A 22,048-nucleotide genomic window follows, 5' to 3' on the forward strand; every position below is an offset into this window, starting at 1 on the left:
CAGGTGCAGCAGAACTTGTAACACTCACCCTGTAATGGAACTTACTGCCTGAGCTAAACTGGAGGTGAATGGACCTCTGCTACATTGTATCAGGAGTAAGAACCACCAGGTTTGGCCTGGACAGGAACATTACAAGGTTTTCTTCCTGGGCCCCAAGCAAACATTCTACCCCCCCCCCCCATGTACTGGGGGTCAGCTTTGTGCAAGTGAAGAAAGATGCAAACTCTGTGGGGCAGGGCCTCATATAAATGCAAGTTTTATAGCATCACCGTTTACTGCCGAAATTCCCTGATACACATGCAGCGTCCCGCCCCCGAGGAGAATGAAGAATCTCACACACGATTTGGTGTCAAACGCCTTTTATTGTAAAAAAAATTTGTTAGTACATGTGCAGTCGCTACTAAATGCACCCGTTATCCCAAGGCAAAATGCCACACACAGTCAGCTGCCCCCTTGGCAATGCAGGGAGGCAGGCCTGGACTGGAAATCAAAATAGGCCCTGCCATTCCAAGTACACAGAGGCCCAAACAGCCCCCTATATAGTAACTTGCTATGGAACCATACAGCAGCCCCTCTGGCATTTGCCAGAACCCACAGATTGCCAGTCCGGGCCTGCAGGGAGGGGTATGGTACCAGGGGCATTAGCGCTAGGCAGCAAAAAAAAAGCAATATTGTAGTAAATTAAAGAGAAATCCCTAAGCCAACGTTTGGTGCTGATAGGATGGAGTCAACTGATGATGTCACAAAGACTTATGGGAGGGAGGTGATTGTCAACCTGGGGCCCTCCAGCTTTCTACTAACAACTGGGGAGCTAAACATTAAATATCACTGGTTGAAACTTTGCTGTTGGGTGTTGTTGCCACATTCAATATGGCGGCTCATCCCTGTGCCGTGGGGGGAACCTTGCTGAATTAAAAGTCCAGTCTGGTCTCCTCCCCTACCTACTGTCATTCATATGTACAGAATTCCACAGCCAATAGTCACAGAGACCCCCACCCTCCATGCCAGGCTGCTGGGACTTCCCTTTTTACATTTACCTTGGAAATCCAGTGGTGATAAGGCGAGGGGGGAACGGGAGAGTAGCTTACTGGGAGTTTTTGGTACAGGTACATTAAATGGTAAGGGAGCTGGGAGAAAGGAGCTCATTGGGAAGGATAAAGTGCTGTTCACAATGACTGGGGCCCACCTTTGCACAAAGCAAGGGGTAGGGAGTTGGCTAAGATAATAAACACCACAAACCAGGAGCTTCAATTACTGGATAATAAACCTAATGTCCCCTTTATTGTTAGGACCTGGACACAGAAGAAGCCAGATCTAGAAACACTGAGCAAGTTATTGAGCATTTTGATTCCGAACACAGCCCCCCCCCTCTCCTCATCCAGTGTCTGACTTTGGGGTAGAAGCAGATATCAGGGGTGCCTGGGGGACTACTTCCAGTATAATCCCATAAGCACATCCATGCTGCTGAGTTCATAACTGGGTATGCTACTCTATTATAATGGTATGACCCAGTGCTATGCTACTATATAATAACAGTATGCTTCAGTGTTGGATGCTTTAATAATAATAATGGTATGATCCAGTGATGGAAGCTAGACTAGAATAATGGAATGACCCAGTAATGAATGGTTCTTTGTAATAATGGTATGATCCAAGGCTGCAAGCTAGACTATAATAATGGGATGACTCAGAGATACAGTAGATGTACAGTATAACAGTGGTATGACCCAGTAATGTATGGTACTCTGTATTACTGGTATGATCCAATGCTGGAAGCTAGACTATATTAATGAGATGACCGAGTGATGGATGCTACTCTATGATTATGGTATGACCCAGTGCTGAACCGAGTATATACTGTATATAGCTAGAGCCTGTTACTAAGCAATGAAATGCATGTTATGATTTTAAGGCTTGTATAGATTTTTGGCTCCTTCCAAACAAAAAATATTCTCGTGTCCATCACGCGCCCATGCGTGCTACAGGCTTTATTGCGTCTTTATGGGGCCCGGCCGCAAATATAGATCTATATATATAAATATATATCTAGAACCACACAAAGCAGAAGAACCGCTGATGCAGGAGGTTCTGATGCAGGGGACAGGTGGAGAACCATCTCTTGATCTCCTGAACAGGGTCGGGTTCAGCTGTTCTCCTGGGTTCTGTCCTGGCGCCATTTCACTGCAGGGCGCTGCCTCACCTCCATTACCCCTTCTTCATCCTACAATAGGAAATGAGGAGAAGCTTCAGTTCAGGTATCGGGTTAAAATAACTTCAATTTAGCGGTTTGGTTGGCGGTGACTTACGCTATCGGAGACATCGTCATTGTTCTGGGTGCTCAGGAAGTTGAGATAATCCTCTTTCTGGGAGTCGGGGATCTCTTCATCTTCATATTCTGTCTGATAATCAGACTCATCTGGGGGAGAGAACAGATAGTGGGGTTATATTATGGGGGGAGGGTATTTGCTCTGCTGCCCCATGTTCCTGCAGTACAGTATCCCACTCATTGCTCACATCCACCAGGCCAGGGCACCCACTGCAGTATCCCATATCCACCAGGTCAGGGCACCCACCAAAGTATCCCATATCCATCAGGCCAGTGCACCCACCAAAGTATCCCATATCCATCAGGCCAGTGCACCCACCAAAGTATCCCATATCCATCAGGCCAGTGCACCCACCAAAGTATCGCATATCCATCAGGCCACAGTGTGTCCACTGGGAGTTTCTTGGATGAAGATTAGGGAGCACGTTGGGACCCGGCCCGTTTCATGCCTGACAATACAAGTCCTAGGTGTTGTGCCTGCCCCCAAAAGTGGGCAAGAATGGCTATGCCAAAACCAAGATGATGAATCATATGCTTTATGTGCTGTGCCATCTCATCTGAGCAGGAGAAGCTGAAATTCCCCAGGGCTAAAACTGGGGGGATCCCTGGGGGTAAGTAAGAGGAATGGCAGATAGAATAGGCAGCTGGTTGGTTCCTGCCCAGTATGATGCAGCACAAGGGGTCAGGGATACAGAGAGGCCTGGTGGAATGCTTAGCAGCACAGATAAGGGGTGTAGGAATCTTGGCATGATGAGCAACTTGGCAGCACCGACTATGGCAAAGCTAAAGCCCCAGTGAAGCTTTTGGTTATGAGTAGAATAATATGGGGGAAAAGCAGCACTAAATCACTGTCTGCTCATTCAGCTGTGGGAAAACTGTCAATCACTGTGATGGATCCCTCCCCCGGGGGTCAGTCACTCACATTAGGATTATTGTGTAATATGCCTTAATAATAGTCTCTTGCAGGAAGGAGCATGAGGTTGTGCCCATCAGACCCTGGTGCGGGGCGGGGTTATTGCTTGGGGTTTATACCCGGGGCTTTAGTGTGGGGGGAGCAATAAAGATTTCTCTTCGTCCCTTTATTGGCAGATCAGCACTAACAAGCTGCCCCCCCCAGGAGTTACACTCCATATGAAAAATACAAGAATTGCATCCAGGGTGAGGTAAACCTTTTTTTCCCATTATTAGGGAGAGTTGTTTGCTTTATTCTTTGGTAATTTATCCTGTGACTGTATCACCCGACGAAGAGGGAAATGACCCCGAAATGTTGTGACGCAATAAACGCAAAAGGGGCTTGTCCCCTGTTTGAATTGCTCTGTGTGCCGGTCCTAATTTCTGGCTACCCCAGTGGCCAACAGCATGCACTCACCATCCATGGCCGCCGTCTTCACAGGCTCAATGCGGGACACGATCTCTGCCAGGTCAGTGAAAGAGGCATTGGGGCAGGTGTTTATCTGTGGGGAGAGCAGGAAGTGATTAGTTAAAGCAAAATCTGGGGGGGTTAACTGTAGAAGCAGACCCTGTGGCTGTCGGGGGGCAGGAGTTATAAGCAGGGTTAAAACATGGTCAGGACAAATATCTAATTCCCCTTCCTCAAACTCACATCAGACGTCTTGGCTTTGCAGGTATCCTGTCGGTCCTTCAGCATCTTGTCAATGACCCCGCTGCGCCCCCAAACGTTGAACACGGTCTTGCCATGCTGGTACCCCACATCCTGCAGAAATGAGCTTATAAATGGATACAGTGCTCATAAGGGGCTCCTAAAGCAGGGGGTGCAGTTGCTGCGCACATTCATGGGGATATGACTGCAGAAAGCAGCGGCTGCATAGCAAGGACCCCCAAGGTGAAGAATCAGGGGGGGTATTGTCGAGGGCCAGATTATTATTCATAAGGAAGGAGTTTATTCTTGCAGGCACCATCCTTACATACAGGAATGGGAGGGGTTAGACTTGGTTAAAACAACAGACTGGAACCCTAATTGCCCCCCAAGGTCACATGATAATGATCAACTGAAGGGAGGGATTGATTCCACTCAGAGCAGAGGTCATGGGTCTCCCATTGAATTCTGGGGGGGGGGGCTCGTTTATTTGAGGTTTCCCTGAATATTAATGAGCTTTAATTGGAAAAACTAGTTGTGTGTGTATACATCAGGAATGGCCACTCCGACCTCACATCCCAATCACCCCCTACAGCTGTCTTCAACTCCCTGCATCCTCAACTCCCTGCATCCTCTGTATGTCTCCAGGAACAGCTGCAGGGTGCCACTGAGCCATAGCACCCCAAAACAATCCCTCAGCCACTTACACAGATCTCGTCGAACTTGCCGAACTCCAGGGTGCCATAGCGGTCAATGGGGGGGCGGATATACTCGCAGTAGTCATCGTTCTTGACCATTTCCAGCTGGCGGACACAGCACACGTAGGCGAGACGGGTCTGGATTTCCGCCATGTTCAGGACCTGTCGGGGGTTCAGAGTAACTGTGATTGCTTTGTCTTTGTGGCAATGCTGTGCCCACATCTTGCCATCACACGACTAAAGGAAAATCCATGCCATCCCTCACCTTGACTCTCTCTGCCAGCGGGTTCCAGCGCTTCCACAGCAGCCACCAGCCTGAGAGGGCATCTCCGTAGTTTGTAAGATCCGTTTCGTCTCTGCTGCCCACGTCGATGGCGAGGACCACTTTAGCACCCATCGACCGAGCGACATCAGCTGGCAGTCAGGGAGGAAAAGCATCTTGGGGTCACTAGCAATATTGGGGTGCTCTCAATAACCAATAAGGACATACAAGCAATGGCCCATACCCAAGCCCTGGGTTATTACCTGGCAGGTTGTTTATGTATCCCCCGTCCATCAGGAGGTGCCCATCCTTGGGGTCACAGAGAGGTGGCATATACCCAGACAGAGACATACTGGCACGCACGTATCTCCACAGGCAGCCTAGGGAAATATCAGACGTTATAGGGCCAAGAGCCAAAACACTGCTGTTAGCATACTGGCACCCTGGCATTTGCACGTGGGTAGAGGACGGTTACTCAGTACAGATCATTATCTGCATTCCCGGCTGTTCCTGCCTGAAACTGATGGGAGAATGTCAATCACTGGAATATTTATATCCCCACTGAGACGATGAACCGGGAACAATGGGGAATAGCGTGGGAGAGAGAACCTTTATACCTGTCAGGCCTTAGCACTGGGGGGCTCATCTGTTTAACCCCATACTCCCCTAAACAACCAATGGTTATACTCATGTATTAGCCAAGCCAGCAATCACTTCCCCCTCTCAGCCTCCAATATGGAAGTTATCCACCCCAGAACCCCAGTTCCATGTATTTATACCCTACCTTGGGAACCTAAAGGCAGAGGAGATTGACAACGCCACTCGGGCTGGAAAGAGATCTCTAATGCCCCCTACAGGAAAACACACAATGACCCAAGGGAGGGGGTGTCTGAGAATGAAAGGAGTCAGGAATTGGAAGCAGCCCCCCCCCCCCCAAGGACTCCTATTGATTATCAATAAGCTGTGAATTTGGGGTGAGGCCAATGTCCTTCTCAGGAATGGAACACAGTGGGGTTCTAAATACAGTCTGATCATCTCTACTGGAAGATTTTATTCACCACAAGCAATGATTTGTTCTGAGGTTCTATTTCCCTTTATTCTATTGTCATCTGGTGTTAATACCATTTACAGGCTGGTAATTCCTTGCTGCTCAGTGATCAGACTGCTGCTTCCAATGGCGATCGTGCAGCCACTGGGACAGAATGCTCTGTTATACAGATAGCTAGAATCTTAGCCATAAAGCAGGACAGGACTGCTGCTTCCAATGAAGATCAGATAGGATCTGTGGGGACAGAATGCTCTGTTGGGACAGAATGCCGTTGGGACAGAATGCTCTGTTATACAAATAGCGAAAATCTCAGCTGCCATAAAGTAGGGCAGGACTGCTGCTTCCAATGGGTGACCCAGATGATCATTCTATTGCTAGGCCAGCACCCTACTGACTGAGGGGTACATTATCTACAAGGTCCAGTGTATAATTATTTGTGCCTCTAATGCTTCCCGTGCAACAGATAATGGGTAGGAACCTGGCATGTCTAATTGACAGGACTTTAGTAGAGCCTTGGAGCAGGAGACATGGATTATTAATGGGATACGGACTACCCTCTGTTCTGATGAGTCACCTGCATGAACTCCTCTGGCTCCAACTGAAATGACAAGAGGGGGTTCATTGCTGCGGAGCTATATTCACAGTATTGGGCAGGGGGATTGAGTTACACTCACTACTTCTCCTCCATGAGCAATACATATGCGGCTTGTTTACAATCTCTGCATAGCTGGTTCTGGCTCCTGGAACAACATAGCTGGGGGGAATTGCCTTCTGCTACATTGTTTCAAGAGTGTGAAGCAGAGAAGGATGAGTGCAGCTCCTACCGTCCGTGTGAATCCGCATGGCGGAGGCGGTAATGTCGGTGGTGATGTTAAAATACGGGATCCACAGATCCTGCAGGGCAAAAAAAAAAGAGAAAGATGACACGTGACTCACTGGGTCTGGGAAAAGACAATTGGGGGGGGGGGGGTGTCAGTGGTTCAGCTCACCTCTATCTGTTTGTCTTTATAGATGCTGCTGATGCTCTTGTTGAAGGCTGCACCAGAAAACATGGAGGTGGTCGGATATGTCAGATCCAGAACCTTCTTCCATACAGATGTCATGTCCTGGGGTTAGGGGGAGAATGAAATTGGTACAATTTGTAGGGGATCCCCCTTGTTACCAACTCAGGTACTGTGTTATTAGCAATAGTACAGACTCAGCCGTACTCAGTTGCTGTCTTCCAGTACTCACCCGCACAACAACAGGACAGGTGTGAACCTGTCCATTCTGTTCCTTAGAAGAAAGAACCCCCTCTGCATCATCAGCTGTGTGTCAGCTGTCCCCTCTTGGAGGATGACACCTAGAAAAGTCAGTGTCCCTAACAACCTGTCTGCATTTAAAATTTTATGTAGGAAGAGCCAGAGAGAGGAAGGCCAATAAAGACCAACTGCAAGCAGTCTAGTGAGTAGAGTGCTTGTGCACATACAGACTGTGCGTGTGCTTAATAGATATTCATGTTTGTTTATGGAACTGCTGAGGAGTCAGGACATTGTAAGTAGGGATATAATAAGGCAACGGATTGTGGCGGTTTCTGGAGGCACCATGTGAATCGCGGTTGGGGGGGGGTGTGTGTGAGTTAATGAATCCTGTTCTTGAATCTATCGGCCTCATTACTGCTCAGACGCTGCAAAAGGCCACTCATACGGCAGGAATGAGCCAGTGGCATTAGCACAGCCATGGCTCGCACAGCCTCTGAAAGGGTTCTCTCACTGCCTGTCTTGCCTGTAGGGGGTTAATAATATATAGCAAGGGGCCCTTACCATACACCACTCCCGCGCCCGGATCTTCATGCGGTTAAAGCTGCGCTCCTCAGCGTACAGGGCCCCCATGAAGGCTCCTATAGATGTGCCCCCCACCATGTCGATGGGGATGCCGGACTCAATGAGCGCCTTGATGATTCCAACCTGGGAGCAGCCCCTGCAAAAGAACAGCACACAGAAGGGGTTAACAGGAAAATACACACACATGCCATAAAGCAAGACAGGGCTGCTGTGTATCTGCCAGAAAGAAGTGGAGACACAAGTACCAGGAAACGGCACAATTAACCCTTTCTCTCTCTGCGTTTGACATTAGGGGGCAGGCACTGGTGCTGATTGGGGGCTGAATTAAGCAGACACGGCAGCAGCGGGAATAAGCTCCTCGTCCCAAACAGACTGTGCCGCTCAGGTGTTGGCACTCATCATCCCACTGGGATTTTTGGCTCCCAGTGATTATCATCTGTCTGATCCCTGGCTAATTTGCATTAATTTGCTTATAGGGAAGCCGTTAGGCTGCAGCTCAGGCGTGGGCCTCTGAGGAGGCAATTTCCCAATGTTGAGCAGCAAAAGTCTGCATTGAAAGGAACGGGAGGCTCGGGATCCAGTCCAACTCCCTGCACCCTTGCACTGTGTCAGAGCGGCTTCCCATCCATTACAAAGCCCCCCAAAATCAGCTCTCTTCCCTCAAAACATCCCCAAATAACAGAATTCTTCCCACAATCCTTTGCCATGCCTTGCAGTATCATTCACAGCTCTTTTCACAAGTGCCTCGTACCCCAGGGATGTAAGTCTCTTGTATTCAGTGCAGCAGTCACAACATGACCACTAGGGACTGAACACACAGGCCCTGCATTACCCTCCCCAGGAGGGGACATGCACAGTCCTTGTAGCAGTGGGAACATGGCAGCCCCTTTTATAATCCTTTGGCTACAGGGAAGGATTGTCCTGGTTATTAATGTGAGTCATCTCTCTCCTGCCAACGGAAACGTATCCCCATCTAACACAGCACAGTGTCCCCCAAATCTCTCTCCCACCAAACCCAGACCAGTCACCCTAAGATCTCTCTCCCATCTAACCCAGCACCGTCTCCCCAAATCTCTCTCCCATCTAACCCAGCCCAGTCACCCCCAGATCTCTCTCCCATCCAACCCTGCACCATCTCCCCCAAATCTCTCTCCATATCTAACCCAGCCACCCCCAGATCTCTCCCTATCTTATCCAGCTCAGTTTTCCCCAGATCTCTCTCCCATCTAACCCAGCACTATCTCCCCCAAATCTCTCTCCCTATCTAACCCAGCCACCCCCAAATCTCTCTCTATCTAATCCAGCCCAGTCTCCCCTAGATCTCTCCCGATCGAATCCAATCCATATCTAACCAAGCCCATTTACCCTCAAATGTCTCCCAATCTAATCCAGCCCAGTCAACCCCAGATCTCTCCCTATCAATCCCAGCCCAGTCACCCCCAGATCTCTCCATATCTAACCCAGCCCAGTCTCCTCCAGATCTCTCCATATCTAATACCAACCCAGTCACCCCCAAATGTCTCCCATCTAACCCAGCCCAGTCTCCCTCAGATGTCTCCCAATCTAATCCAGCCCAGTCACCCCCAGATGTCTCCCATCTAACCCAGCACTGTCTTCCCCAGATGTCTCCCAATCTAATCCAGCCCAGTCACCCCCAGATGTCTCCCATCTAACCCAGCACTGTCTCCCCCAGCCCAGTCACCCCAGATCTCTCCCAATCTAATCCAGCCCAGTCTCCCCCCCCAGATCTCTCCCTCTCTATCCCAGCCCAGTCACCCCCAGATGTCTCCCTATGTAACCCAGCCCAGTCAGGAATGATGGGTCCAGTTCAGCAGAACCATAGAGCAAACAGTGGGAAGGTGGTGGCCCAGCAGTGGTTCTGAATAACACGCAGCTCTGTGCAATTACTTTAATTACTGGGAATGCCTGGGGGGCGATATATATAATTTATAGCAATTGCCTTTCATGCAGCCAATAAAACTTCATCAGCTGAGGGTTATGCCAGGACAGGTAGAATAACTGTGTAATTGTTACACCCCCACCAGTGCCACCTGGGGGGCATGAGACAAACAGAACCATTTCTGTGCCAGGAAACCATTGGTTCTTGTTTGCAAGGAATAATCATCCATCTTCCATTAAGGGAAAAACCCGCTGCACAGGAGACATTCATAGTGCTCCATTATCTGCAAAGCAAATCAGCATTTCCGACAGGTGTACCCCCAAACTTCACAACTGTATTCATCTGTCCGCCATGCCCTTAATAGGCACTAGGCAGCTTTGGTAGTGGGTGCAGGGAGTCAGAACTGACAGTACAGGTGCCATCAGGTCCAACAGCCTCCTCCTGCCCTAAGGAAACAGAGTGGGGCGGTACTGATCCAATAACCCCAGAACAAAAAGTCATTGCTAGAAAGAGCCGGGGCGCAGATTAGAATGATGCAGGGAGTTGTTCTGGCCAAGGGCTTATTAGCAGGGGGTGCCATATTGTATAGTGTTCTCTGTATCCAGAGCAATTACACCAGCGGTGTATGAATCATAAGGCAGTAAAGTGCAAAACTACAACCCTCAGAGATGTATATGGATTATGCCTGTTATTCAGACTGTAAACTCCACAGATCAGATCAGATGCTTTGGCTGCAAGTAGGGAAACAAGAGGTTTCATACACCCCCCACCCTCTTCTTGCTTCCAATAGGGCCGGATGACGTCACACCAAGCGATGGGTGCTATGCCCATGTGACAGAGGGAGAGATAAGAAAGGGTAAGTAATGCAGAGCCATAAAGCCATTATCTCATGCAAATGGTCTCCGTGTCTGCGTCACATAGCAACCAAGATCTTATGTGGCTGATAAGTTCCTGATTGGCTGGCGTCTGTGGCACCATGTGTCATTAAGAGCAAAAGATTAACGTGATGCACAATAAATCAATGGCACCGGGGGGTGTAGTAATCAATGCCACGGGTAGGGGCATTTAGTTGCTTCCAGTGATTGGTCGATCCAATCTAAGCGCACATCCCCCTAGTGGCCCTAAATATTACCCCCTGCTTGATTTATCTGCCCCAGGGAGTTGAAGAACAAGAAAGGCAAGTTAGATCCCAGCTGAATGGGTGAATGAGGTCTCTGGGGGTCAGAGGATCCACTTGGATTGAGAAGGTTCCTCGGGGGGGGGGGGGGCTCAAGGTGCAGAAAGAACTGGTTTTGTTTAAACCTCCCATTAGTACCAGGCTGAGCCAACCAGAAACTTTGGAGCCACAGGTTAAAGGGTGGTTCACCTTTAAGTTAACGTTTAGTAAGGCTAATTCTACGCAACTTTTCAATTGGTCTTCATTATTTATTTTTTTATAGTTTTTTTTTAATTATTTGCCTTTTTTCATCTGACTCTTTCCAGCTTTCAAATAGGGGGTCACTGACCTCTCTTATTTATATCCCAGTCTCTTATTCAAATCAGTGCATGGTTGCTAGGGGAATATGGACCCTAGCAACCAGATTGCTGAAACTGTAAACTAGAGTGCCGCTGAATAAAAAGCTAAATAACTCAAAAACCACAAATAATAAAAAAATAAAACCAATTGAAAATTGTCTCAGAATATCACTCACTACATCTTACTAACAGTTAATTTAAAGGTGAACAACCCCTTTAATAATCACCCCCTCCCCCAATGTATAGGTCCCCTCACCTGGCTCCTCCTCCTCCCAAGATTAAGGCGATGGTGTTGCCAGTCAGCGCACGGGCGAGCCGGGAGAAATCACAGTGTCGGTCTGGAGGCTTCTGGGAAACCCGTTCGTACATTTCGATCTGCACGGAAAGGGAGAAGTGGCCTCACTAGTAAGATATGTTTCCTGCAGCCGCCATCACGTGCCATTGCTCTGGGTATAAGGGGCCCTTGATGTGTTACTGGATCCAGCACTAAAGCCTATAAGGACCACTCACTGGGGGGGGGGGGCAGGACAATGGGGCCTGGGAGCTGCGGAACTCATTACAGGGCCCATCAGCCAAGAAAGGGAACCATCAGCCCAGTTATTAGCTGTGGTACCAAGTGCCACCACTTGCAGCCTAGCCAGGTTTCCCATAGGGCTGCAATAGAACAGTGCCACAGCCAATAAGAGACACTGGAATGAAGTGAGGGAGCTGGATGTGCAGGAGGCAGAACTAGAGATGGAGATAAGGTCTGTGCCTATAGGTCTTACAGGTGCGCATTATTCACATATAACCCCCACTGTACACATAAAGGAGAGAACACCTGGTGGGAGGATTATTCACTCGCTCCAACTGCCCCCAGGGCCCCCGACACATAACAGAAGAGGCCGAATAACAGGAGGGTTTGATATACTTGCTGAGTACTGTGTATATAAACCAATCATTCTCATTGAACCCCCCCCCCAGAGGCCCAAAGCGTGACTGCCAATACACAGGGGCACCAAGTTCAGCCCGGTAGCCCCATTCCAGAGATGGGATTATTAAGACAATACATCAAGATCTCCCTGTCAGAAGCAGCCAATCAGAGAGCCGATGGGAGAGACCCCCCCCCAACCCACAAATAAGGGAGCTGAGAGACATAATATAAATTCATGGGAATAATACTCTGTGCTGGCAGCAGGCAGGCCTCATCCCTAGTAGAGAAAGGAGGATTTAATCACCAGCAAAGGAAGGGGTGCTATATGAGAAGAAATCAGATATGAAAGAAATCAGTACATTTATTGGATCACAACCCCCCTTTGACTTACCAGCTTGGGCAGGCTCCTCTTGGAGAAGACCCGGTGGGGGCAGCTAAGATGTAAATGACCAGAGCACCAGCTCCTCATGTTCAGCCACTCAACTGTGCGGGACGGAGGGGGCCCATCTTCCTTATGGAGCAGGACGAGTTGTTTCTGGGCCCGGACGGCCGTATTCTCCAACATCTTCTCTAGCTTAAAGATACAAGCACAGGGGTTCCCTCATACAGGTGCCAGAGTACCTTACTCATACAGGGGGTGCCCTCAGTTCAGGTGCCAGGGTACCTACCCACATACAGGGGGTGCCCTCAGTACAGTTAAGGTGCCTCCAGGCCTCCCAGAACCACCCATTACTATGTATCCAACAAGATGCCTCAAACCTGTGTTGGCGTGTGGCTTTGGGGTGCTAAGGGGAAGTTCATTTTTAGAATCCATTTTATTGTGGAAACAAGTAGAATAAAGGAATACACATGTAATGGTAATTTGCTTTATCGTCATCACTTCTGCGGCTTTATTATATAGGCCGGGTGCCCACCAGCCCCCCGCTTGTCCCGCTTGTCCTGAGATCACCCCCACAGAGCAGCTGTCACCAGAGAAACTCATTAGATGGAGAGACGCTGGGAAATAGATGGTGTGGGAAGGAAAAGCTGCTCTGCTGCTGCTGAATACTCGCTCCCACAGGGCTGCCGCACACACTGCCATCAATCAGCACAAGGGTCAGTGGTACAAATAGGACTTCACAGGTCTGACATTAAGAGGGAGGAGGTACTGGAACTCTTAAGTGGCAACTCCCAGCAGGTGCACAAATATATGAGCAACACTCTGCCGTTATTTTGACAATTTCCTCCAGTAATAAAGAACCATCACGTGCTAAGAATGGATACCATCTGATCCCCATTGGAAGCAGCAGTCCTGCCCTGCTTTATGGCAGCTGAGATTTTAGCTATCTGTATAACAGAACATTCTATACCAGTGGCTGCACAGATCCAATCGGATCCAGACACGTGACTCAGGGCAGCGACTAATTCCCACTGTGCCAAATTGACAAATGTAATTGCCCATAATGAGAGACATGGGGCAGTAAATAGACTCTCTGCACCTCCATCATGTGTCACTTACCTCTCCGACAGTGGGTTCCTGCTCACCTAGCCCCACTATGAGGATGCAGTCTGCCTGCCGGATACAGCGCTGAGTCCATGGTGTCAGGCAATAGTCCGACTGATACAGAACAATTCGGTGAATGTCCTCTTGTTGCCCCAACCAGCTGGACAGTCTGTACTCATGGACACTGGGCAAGAGATTGGGGGAGCAGGTTAGCTGGGCTCCCCATTAGGGGAATTTATAGGGGTACAGACATTTGACATAAGAGGAAACAAATACTGTACAAAAAGCAATCAGATTAAGGAGAATGCTCTGGGCCCACAGATGAGAGAGACCCATCTGGAAGGTTCTGGGACACAGTGGGTTAATAATGCATGCCTTTATTACAGTGACCCATGGCAAGTAAATACTGCGGGGGGGGAACAGATCAACAATCCAATATCCTTTATTGAACCTGTGTAGCTGCGACCAACCTCCTGACTGTCAGAAGTCTCAGATGTTACAGGTGCCGCCTACAGGTGACAGTTTGATGCCATCCCCATGTGACCAGCAGCCAGACCTACCTGTCTAGAGCGGCGGAGCCCAGACGCTGCTTGATATTGTCGCTATTGAGCAGCAAGGTGGGGCCTGTGGGTGGAAAGAGTCAGAGGTCAGGCTGGCACAGGATTCTGGGAAATAGAGGCTAATCATGGTCCATCACGAGCTGTAGGGGAGGAGCATATGCAGGCAGTGAGTGAGAGCCAGAGCTGCTTATTATTCTGACGCACGGCACATTTTCCCCCTCGGATTCCTGATGGGAGGCAGAAGGCTCAGGCCCGACTATCAGCTCTAGTCACATTTATATCTGTGCCCTCGGCGTGACACAGGCGTGATGTCACCTTCAGTCAGTGCAGACAGACACCCCAGGGCCACACATACCACCGCCTGACCGAAGGGACGCATGTGGCATTTACACGACTCAAAAGCCCCCCCCAGCACTGCTCCCCTCCTGCACATTACTGAGATAAGCAAAGGAAACCACAGCACGTTAATATTTCATGCTCAGCCAATCAGATGGTGGCAGCTCCACTGGCTCTTTTAATTGCGGTGTTCTGATTTTTAAATGATGCAGCCGGTGCATATATACATACAGTATATTATATACATCTTATGGGAACTGCCGCCTTCTTAAGGCAGAAGGGCAATAAACCCCCAGCAACAACAAATCATTAACTATTTACCAAACAGTTTCTATGGTGAGTAATAGCACCAGTCACAAAAGCCCCCATAATTAACCCCATGGCAGCCAGACCCCCCACAGTTATGTGAGTATTATGTGAGATCATATGGTCTCTTCTATGGTGGTTGTTAAACTTTATCTCCCAGCCAAGTCCTCCTGTCTCCGGCAGTCCCCTAGCTACACCAGTCCCAGGCCTCTCCAGGCGGCAGTGCTGCACTCAGATGAAGCTGCTCTGCCGAAGGCTAAGTGGGATATTGCGGAGAGGGTAAATGCCAATCTGAGTTATTGGATTCAGCAGCACCACATTGGGGGCATGAAATTCTGCTCTAAATGTTAATGTGAATTTAATGGAACTAAGGGGGGTTTGTGTCATTCTGTCCTGCCAAGAAGAGCAAAGAACAAAGGAATGTTGTCGCCGCCCCCTGCCTAAACCTGTGCAGTGATTCCGTCTGTCCGAGAGGGATTATGGTGGCATATTGCCCACCGACGCATATCCGACATCTTATGCCCCAGTCAAGTACCACTCACTCTCATATTAGAGCCCACCCCTGTGCATGTGCCAACATGGAAGCCAATGAAACAGACAAGACAATTGCTGGTTTATAGGAATTTTGGCACATGCCATTACCCCTCTCTGATCAGCCATTAAATCCAATTAGCCAAGAGTAGTCCTACTTGTCTGTGCCCCTTACACGGCCTATTTCAATACACTTGGCACCTTTACCAGTGGCTGCTGCGAGATGTAGTGCCAGGTCTATTGAAGGACTTGGGCCAGGAGCTCAATAGCTCCAACACGCTGAAACTTGCTTATTGTGATCTTTAATATTCACACTGTAATCTGACAAAGGAGGCAAGCTGGCACTCGCCTGCCACTCACTGACAGTTGTAAACTATTTGCCACCTTTGTGTTGTTTCTGCCTGTGAGATCTCTGTCCTGCTGCTAATCCTGTATCCTGTTCAGCTTCCCACAGTCAGACTGAACATCTTGAGGCCCACCAACGTCCCTGCCACTTAGGGCCCCACCAACGTCCCTGCCACTTAGGGCCCCACCAACGTCCCTGCCACTTAGGGCCCCACCAACGTCCCTGCCACTTAGGGCCCACTCTCCCAAAAGTTGCCTGTAGATAGTGATACATGTATTCTATATTGGCCATTGGTTGGATGAAAACTGCCCTGGACTGCATCCCACTAGAAGACCCTTTGGAAGTATTTGTGACAGCTGATTGGTTTAACCTGCCCTACGGCTGCTCAGCATTGGGTGGAGCAGGCAGAGTTGTTTTAGCACCTTGTCTACAACAGGGTGAGGAATGGGGGGTACTCACCCACATCGCTCAGCGCATGCTTCAGTTCAAGAGCAAAGGCCGTCAGAGGAACTTCTTCAGACACCGGCAAGATGGCGACGGTGGAAAGGTTACTGGCCGGGTTGCTGGAATCCCACTTGCTGCCAGTTGTACTGAGACCCAGGCTGTGCCCTGTCGGGTTAATAAGAGGACAATGCAATGGCTGATGTCTTACACTTAGACACACAATGCAGCAACTCTTATTATGGCTTGAGCATGGATTGGATAGTGGCACTGTTCTACTGTAGCCCTATTGGAATAGGAAAGTGGTGAGAAGCGGTACTGCAACTAACAACCCTTAAACCTGTTACTTTTCAATCACTGGTGTTGCCATTTATCCGGCAGCATTGCTTATATGCCTCAACACTCATTTGAATTTGCCTAAAAAATTATTTCTTTCATTTTCTTGCTGGACATTAATATGCAAGTACTAAAATGCAGAGACTTTTGGGTCCCACTGAGCTGGACATAGCTCAGCTTACTGAATCACTTTATCACGGAATATTCTGGCACTTTGGCATTATTGGGACACAGCACAACTGCAAGAATCAGAAGCCTCTGCAACAGCTGAAAACTCAGCTTGAACCAGCAGCTTGGGCTTTGTGCTCTTCTGTTCCAGTGCCGCGTCTTCAGTGAACTCTCATCAGAACCAGCGGCACCTGAATTCTCTCTCTCTTCTTTTTGTTGCCCCTAAACAAAGACAATCTTGCATTCACATTAACCTGCCCCCTCGTACCCCCATTGAGGGGGGCCGTTTGTTACCATAAACACAGAGGGGCTGAATGGCACTGCATGAACTGCGTCAGGAACGTCCTCCAGCAATTAGGACAGAAACAAAAGAACAGAACGAAAAGTAAAAGGAACAAACTATTCAGCTGAGTGAGAAGCCAGAAATCATAATGAACCCCAGTAGCATAACGAATATTAGATAGGATAGGCCTGACTTTATTTCATACTGAGCCCTGATTAAAGGAGGGTGCGACTAATGAGATCAATTTAGCAGCACATGCGACTCCAACTGGGTACCCCCGGGTGACCGTTACCCCAATGTTTCTATATATCCGTTATGAGCTAATGGGGCTCAGCATGAAGGCCAGTCAGGGGGAGATTTGGGGTGAGTGCTTATTTGTACCCTGGGTACCCCTGGAACTATAGCAGGATGACTGTTGCCCCAATGTTTCTATGTATCTGTAACCTTGTTATGAGCTAAGGGGGTCCAGCCTGAAAGCGAGTTAGGGGAGATTTGGGCAGTTTATGTTAGTTAGGCCAGGGTGTAGCTGACAGGGTAGAAATAGGAAATTTCCCAGAGCAGGGAACCCCACCCCATTGTCAGAATGTAGATGCTTTAAAGAAAGCAATAGGTGGTGCCATCTGCCATTCCTACCCTGTCAGTGTCTCTGTGCACCATGTGGCAGTTTGCTCTCTCCCCATGGGGAATAATAGAGTTACCAAGGAAACCATCAGGGCACAATTATTCTCAGTGACCTGGCAACAAGAGCAACCGCTCTGGCACAGAAATCCGAGCTCTGGCATAGCTGCCCTTGTGGGGCCCACACCTGCCCCAAGCATTGCAGGAGGTACTGTATAGAATGTACATTGTCCTGCATAATGGGAACAATATGGCAGCTCCTGCCTAGAACACCTGTATATTTATGCACACGCATAGGTACAAGAATAAATACACAGATTTAAGCCGTTACAGTTACAGGAGACTTTTACATGTGAATAAAAAGCCCAAATGTGAATCAGTAAATAGCAGAGCATAGATTTTTGGCTAATTTAATTTACTGGAGAAAGTGAGCAAAGCAGTGCAGCAAATTTGTTCCATTTAAGTAAAGGTCAGAGGAAGCGCCTGAGGGAACAGTTTCAATTAGCCTCCCCCCCCCGTCCCTTATGGTCACCCCCTTCAGTTTAATAGAACATCGGCATCAATTATATTTAACATTCAATTCTCCTTAATGTTCTGTGCGTTGCTTCCCACAGCTAAATGCACCCACATCCCATTAGATTCCTTCAACCTGCTCCTCTGCTGCCAAGGACACAGGGACAGTGGGACTAGGAGCCCACCTTATACAAAGTAGGGGACACAGAACCCCTCAGTGACTTCTAATTTCCTTTTCATTTACAATAGGGGGTACATTATCCCTTATAATACATGAGTGATACTCAGAGTTCCCTGTATAACTCAGCCTGCAGCCTTGTGCCTTTATATAGCCATAGAACCCCTCAGTGACTTCTAATATCCTTATAATTTACAGTAGGGGTACATTATCCCTTATAATACATGAGTGATACCCAGAGTCCCCTGTACTGCTCACCTGTAAGAGGGCCATTCACCTGCTGCAGGCTGCCAAGAATCTTCTCCCCGAGTAAGTGGATGAGCCGGGTCACCACCTAAATGGCAGAAGCAGAGGAGACATCAATTTGCCAAATGAAGCAGAGGGACATCAATCAAACGGCACAGAACGCCCAGACCAACATAATAACTATCGATTTTCATACATTTGTGTAATTACTTTCTGACTAAATTATTTGCTAATGGGACTTGGCAATGCCATGTACAGAACCTGACACTATTAACCCTTCTCCTGCCAATCTGAAGCCTTTAACTCCCTGCATCTTACTATAAAGATAATGGGAAACTTGTATCTCTCTGTACAGTCTATGAGCAAAGAGCAAACTTAGAGGGCTGTTCCGGCTGAATTGTGCTTAGTACAGGGGAATACCTATGCTGCCATAGCTTTATGGTATCCCTCTGTACAGGCTATGAGCAAACTTAGGGGGCTGTTCCTGCTGAATTGTGCTTAGTACAGGGGAATACCTATGCTGCCATAGTTTTATGGGACTCTCTGTCTTCACTAACAAAGGGAATTAGTATCTGCGGGGGCTGGAGACTCACTCACCTGGGGAAATTTGCGTTTGATGGAGGTCAGGGCCCCCTCGGGTAACTTGGCGAGCTCGGAATCTCGAACGGCGTGCACAGTGGTGGCTCTCGGCTGGTGAGTCAGGGCTTCTACCTGGATAAATGCACACAAACATAGGAAGTCAGGCAAATGTTATAATGCTGGGGGAAACCTTGCATTGGGGGCAAGGAAACATTTTGAACTGAATTTGGCACTGCTTTTTGTACAGTTAGGTCCATAAATCTTTGGACAGAAACAACTTTTTTCTAATTTTGGTTCTGTACATTACCACAATGAATTTTAAATGAAGCAACTCAGATGCAGTTGAACTGCAAACTTTCAGCTTTAACTGCATCTAAGTTGGTTTATTTAAGATTCATTGAGGTAGGAAGAAAGAAAGCACTATGGCAGATCCTACAGCCACTAATAAAGGTAAATAGAGTTCTCACTGCACCCGCTACTAGTGACTCCGAGCACAATTAACCGACAGGCTCGATCCTCCCCCTCTGACAGAGGGATTTATTTATATTTAGTCATTACGTCTGCAGCACGACAGCCCCCAGTAGGAGCAACAGGAGCAGAGATGGCGTCATCGGTGACCTGTGCCATTGGATTCCTTAGGTCCCCAGGTAACCGAGGGAAAATGCACGGGGGGGGTTTAGAGTAGAAGAGGTGGCTACAATTAGAGGAGATTACAGGTAAATAAAGCAGCACATTCTGTAGTCACAATGCTCTGCCGTGCCAGTGTGTCACGTTTTATTTCAGTCATACACTGGTACAGAAACAGGTAACAGGGTTGTGCCAACGGGGAGCCACACTGCCAGGAATGCTCTGGGCATGAGCAGATGATGAGAATGAGCTGTGCCCAGGGCATGTCACATGCAGCCCTCCTGCTGGACTGAAGCACACCCCCAGCATGCTAGATATATAGAGGCTGCAGTACTATCTTCCTGCGCAGACCGCAGGAAGATTGTACTGAGTGCGCAGACAAGGGTAAGTGCAATGTAGAGATATTGGCTGCTGAGCCGTGTCCCTGCTCGGATTTATAAGCCATGGAGGATTGGGAAAGTGCCACAGAAAGGGGCGGCGCGTTGGCTTCATGTGACGTCACATAGAATGTTAAAGAGGGGCCCCTGGGTTGGCAGAGCTGCATTTACTGTAGGGACATACTCAGAACCATGAATAGTGCCCAGCCTGCATCATACATGCTTAGCAGACATGGGCCTTACCTTAGGCCGGCTGCCTACACCTCTAAGGTGGGGGTAGTATCAAGGTTATGGTACCACTGATCCCACGAATGTAAAATGCCCCTCTCCTATTCCATTAAGTGTGGGGGGAGATAATTCATTAAGATATATATATATATATATATATATATATATATATATATATATATATATATATATATATATCTTGAGAGAGAGTTCTTACCACCCCAATAAGGTCTCCACGCCCGTATTCACCAGTCAGCTGCTTTTTCCCATCATCCTTCCTGATGACCGAGCGAAGGCGCCCGTTCAGTACAATGTAGGTACAGTCGGACTTGTCCCCCTGCCTGAGAGATAGAGAGTAGAAGGATAAGCTGGGGGTTGGAAGACCTGGGAGCGACCAGAATTTATTCATCTGCCTTTTATTTAGCAATGGCCGAAGCACAACACTGTACTAGCAACAAGCAAACTCCCCTCTTTCCTACCTGCTTGACCATGGGAAAGAGAACAACCCAGGAGCAGGAAGTAAAGAAGTTTGTCTGTGCTTTAAGGTGGCCATAAATCTGCCAACCGTTCATTGGCCAAACTACCCAATTAAGTGTGAGTTTATATGGACAGGTGTAGAAGAAGTGGACTCACCTGTAAACGGCCCGGCCGGCCTCCACTTCCATCCAATCCAATGCAAAGTCGATTTGCCTGACGAAGGGGGACATCCGCTTGACAACAGTGTGCGCCACTCCGAGTACCACGCTGGGCTGCTCCCTCATAATCCTGGAGAGGGCAGAGAGGGCAGGGTAACCAGCTGGTAAATGGACAGGCTCAAATGTGCAACAAACACCTGGTTGCTAATGTAAATGGGGGTTAGCAACCAGATAAGTCACTCCATTCCAAACAATCAGCTGGCCTTTTGTACATGGCGTCATTGCAGGGGCCAGTCAAAATTCCAGGGCAGGGCTTTGTTGATTGATTTAGCTGAACCGAAGGTGCACACAACCATCCATTTCCCCCAATTTGTTAGCGCAGCAGTTTCCAGCAAGTGACAGGGCCCTTATGTCGGGGAGTAATGGGTGCAAGGAATGTAGGCCAGCGCTGCATCACGTCTATATTTAGTAGAACATACCTACACAGTGTTGCTCAGGCACGTGGAGGTGCCCGCAGACCAGCACCAAGCTATGGCCTAATTATGTCACATGTGAGGAACCGTAGGCGGAGGTGCCATACTGCTCACACCCACTGAAAATAGGTATCCAACAGCTGAAATTCCCTTTGGGGACTGTCACTCTATATGGGCCCATAGAATGCAGATTATTAAAGGTCAACTAAGACTGTCCGTCTGTGACACTTTCAAACCAATTATAAAAGCATCTGATGTGGAGCAATTGTATTCTGGTTTATTCACTGGGGTACAGTGGAGAATATCTTAAAGCCATTCTCCGTTTGGGGGGCCCTGTAACATAATAAGGGAGCACTTACTCATAGAAGTGGCATTTGGAGATGGAGAGGAAGGTGCAGTCGCGATTGGCTTTGATGGTGAAGATGAGTGGTTCTCCCGTTAAAACTGCGAGCTGTCCCACCAACTCCCCAGGGTGCGTGATGAAAAGGCAGGTCTCCTCCTCCCGGTCAATTTTCCTCTGGTAAACGTGGAGGAGCCCCGATATCACGAAGCGAATGTTGACGTCCTGGGCAGAACCAAGCAATACGGATGAATGGACAGCAGAACGGAAAAGTAAGGGCATTTATACAGTATAAACAGTGATGTTTGGAGGTCTGCAAGGAAGTCACCCCAACAGTCAGAGCACAATTCACTCCAAGCTGT

At 48.5% G+C, this 22,048-nt stretch overlaps 1 protein-coding gene across 2 annotated transcripts in view; it reads right to left on the minus strand.

The window, feature by feature from the left end:
• Nucleotides 1-342: 342 nt before the first annotated feature.
• The window catches only part of LOC108699878 (patatin-like phospholipase domain-containing protein 7), a 36,795-nt gene continuing 15,089 nt past the window's right edge, over nt 343-22,048 (minus strand). For both annotated transcript variants that reach the window (XM_018232518.2, XM_041574403.1), the window contains 20 exons: nt 21,706-21,911; nt 20,872-21,003; nt 20,456-20,579; nt 19,025-19,138; nt 18,440-18,515; nt 16,104-16,253; nt 14,126-14,189; nt 13,581-13,749; nt 12,474-12,656; nt 11,426-11,544; nt 7,734-7,890; nt 6,921-7,037; nt 6,756-6,825; nt 5,147-5,263; nt 4,887-5,035; nt 4,631-4,783; nt 3,930-4,040; nt 3,696-3,780; nt 2,307-2,416; nt 343-2,221 (listed from right to left, as the gene is read on the minus strand). In XM_018232518.2, coding sequence (XP_018088007.1) covers nt 2,144-2,221; nt 2,307-2,416; nt 3,696-3,780; nt 3,930-4,040; nt 4,631-4,783; nt 4,887-5,035; nt 5,147-5,263; nt 6,756-6,825; nt 6,921-7,037; nt 7,734-7,890; nt 11,426-11,544; nt 12,474-12,656; nt 13,581-13,749; nt 14,126-14,189; nt 16,104-16,253; nt 18,440-18,515; nt 19,025-19,138; nt 20,456-20,579; nt 20,872-21,003; nt 21,706-21,911 — 2,484 coding nt within the window. In that variant the 3' untranslated portion in view covers nt 343-2,143. The remainder of the gene's footprint in view (nt 2,222-2,306; nt 2,417-3,695; nt 3,781-3,929; nt 4,041-4,630; nt 4,784-4,886; nt 5,036-5,146; nt 5,264-6,755; nt 6,826-6,920; nt 7,038-7,733; nt 7,891-11,425; nt 11,545-12,473; nt 12,657-13,580; nt 13,750-14,125; nt 14,190-16,103; nt 16,254-18,439; nt 18,516-19,024; nt 19,139-20,455; nt 20,580-20,871; nt 21,004-21,705; nt 21,912-22,048) is intronic.

The sequence above is a fragment of the Xenopus laevis genome, chromosome 8S (assembly GCF_017654675.1).
Source record: "Xenopus laevis strain J_2021 chromosome 8S, Xenopus_laevis_v10.1, whole genome shotgun sequence".
NCBI classification, from domain to species: Eukaryota; Metazoa; Chordata; class Amphibia; order Anura; family Pipidae; genus Xenopus; species Xenopus laevis.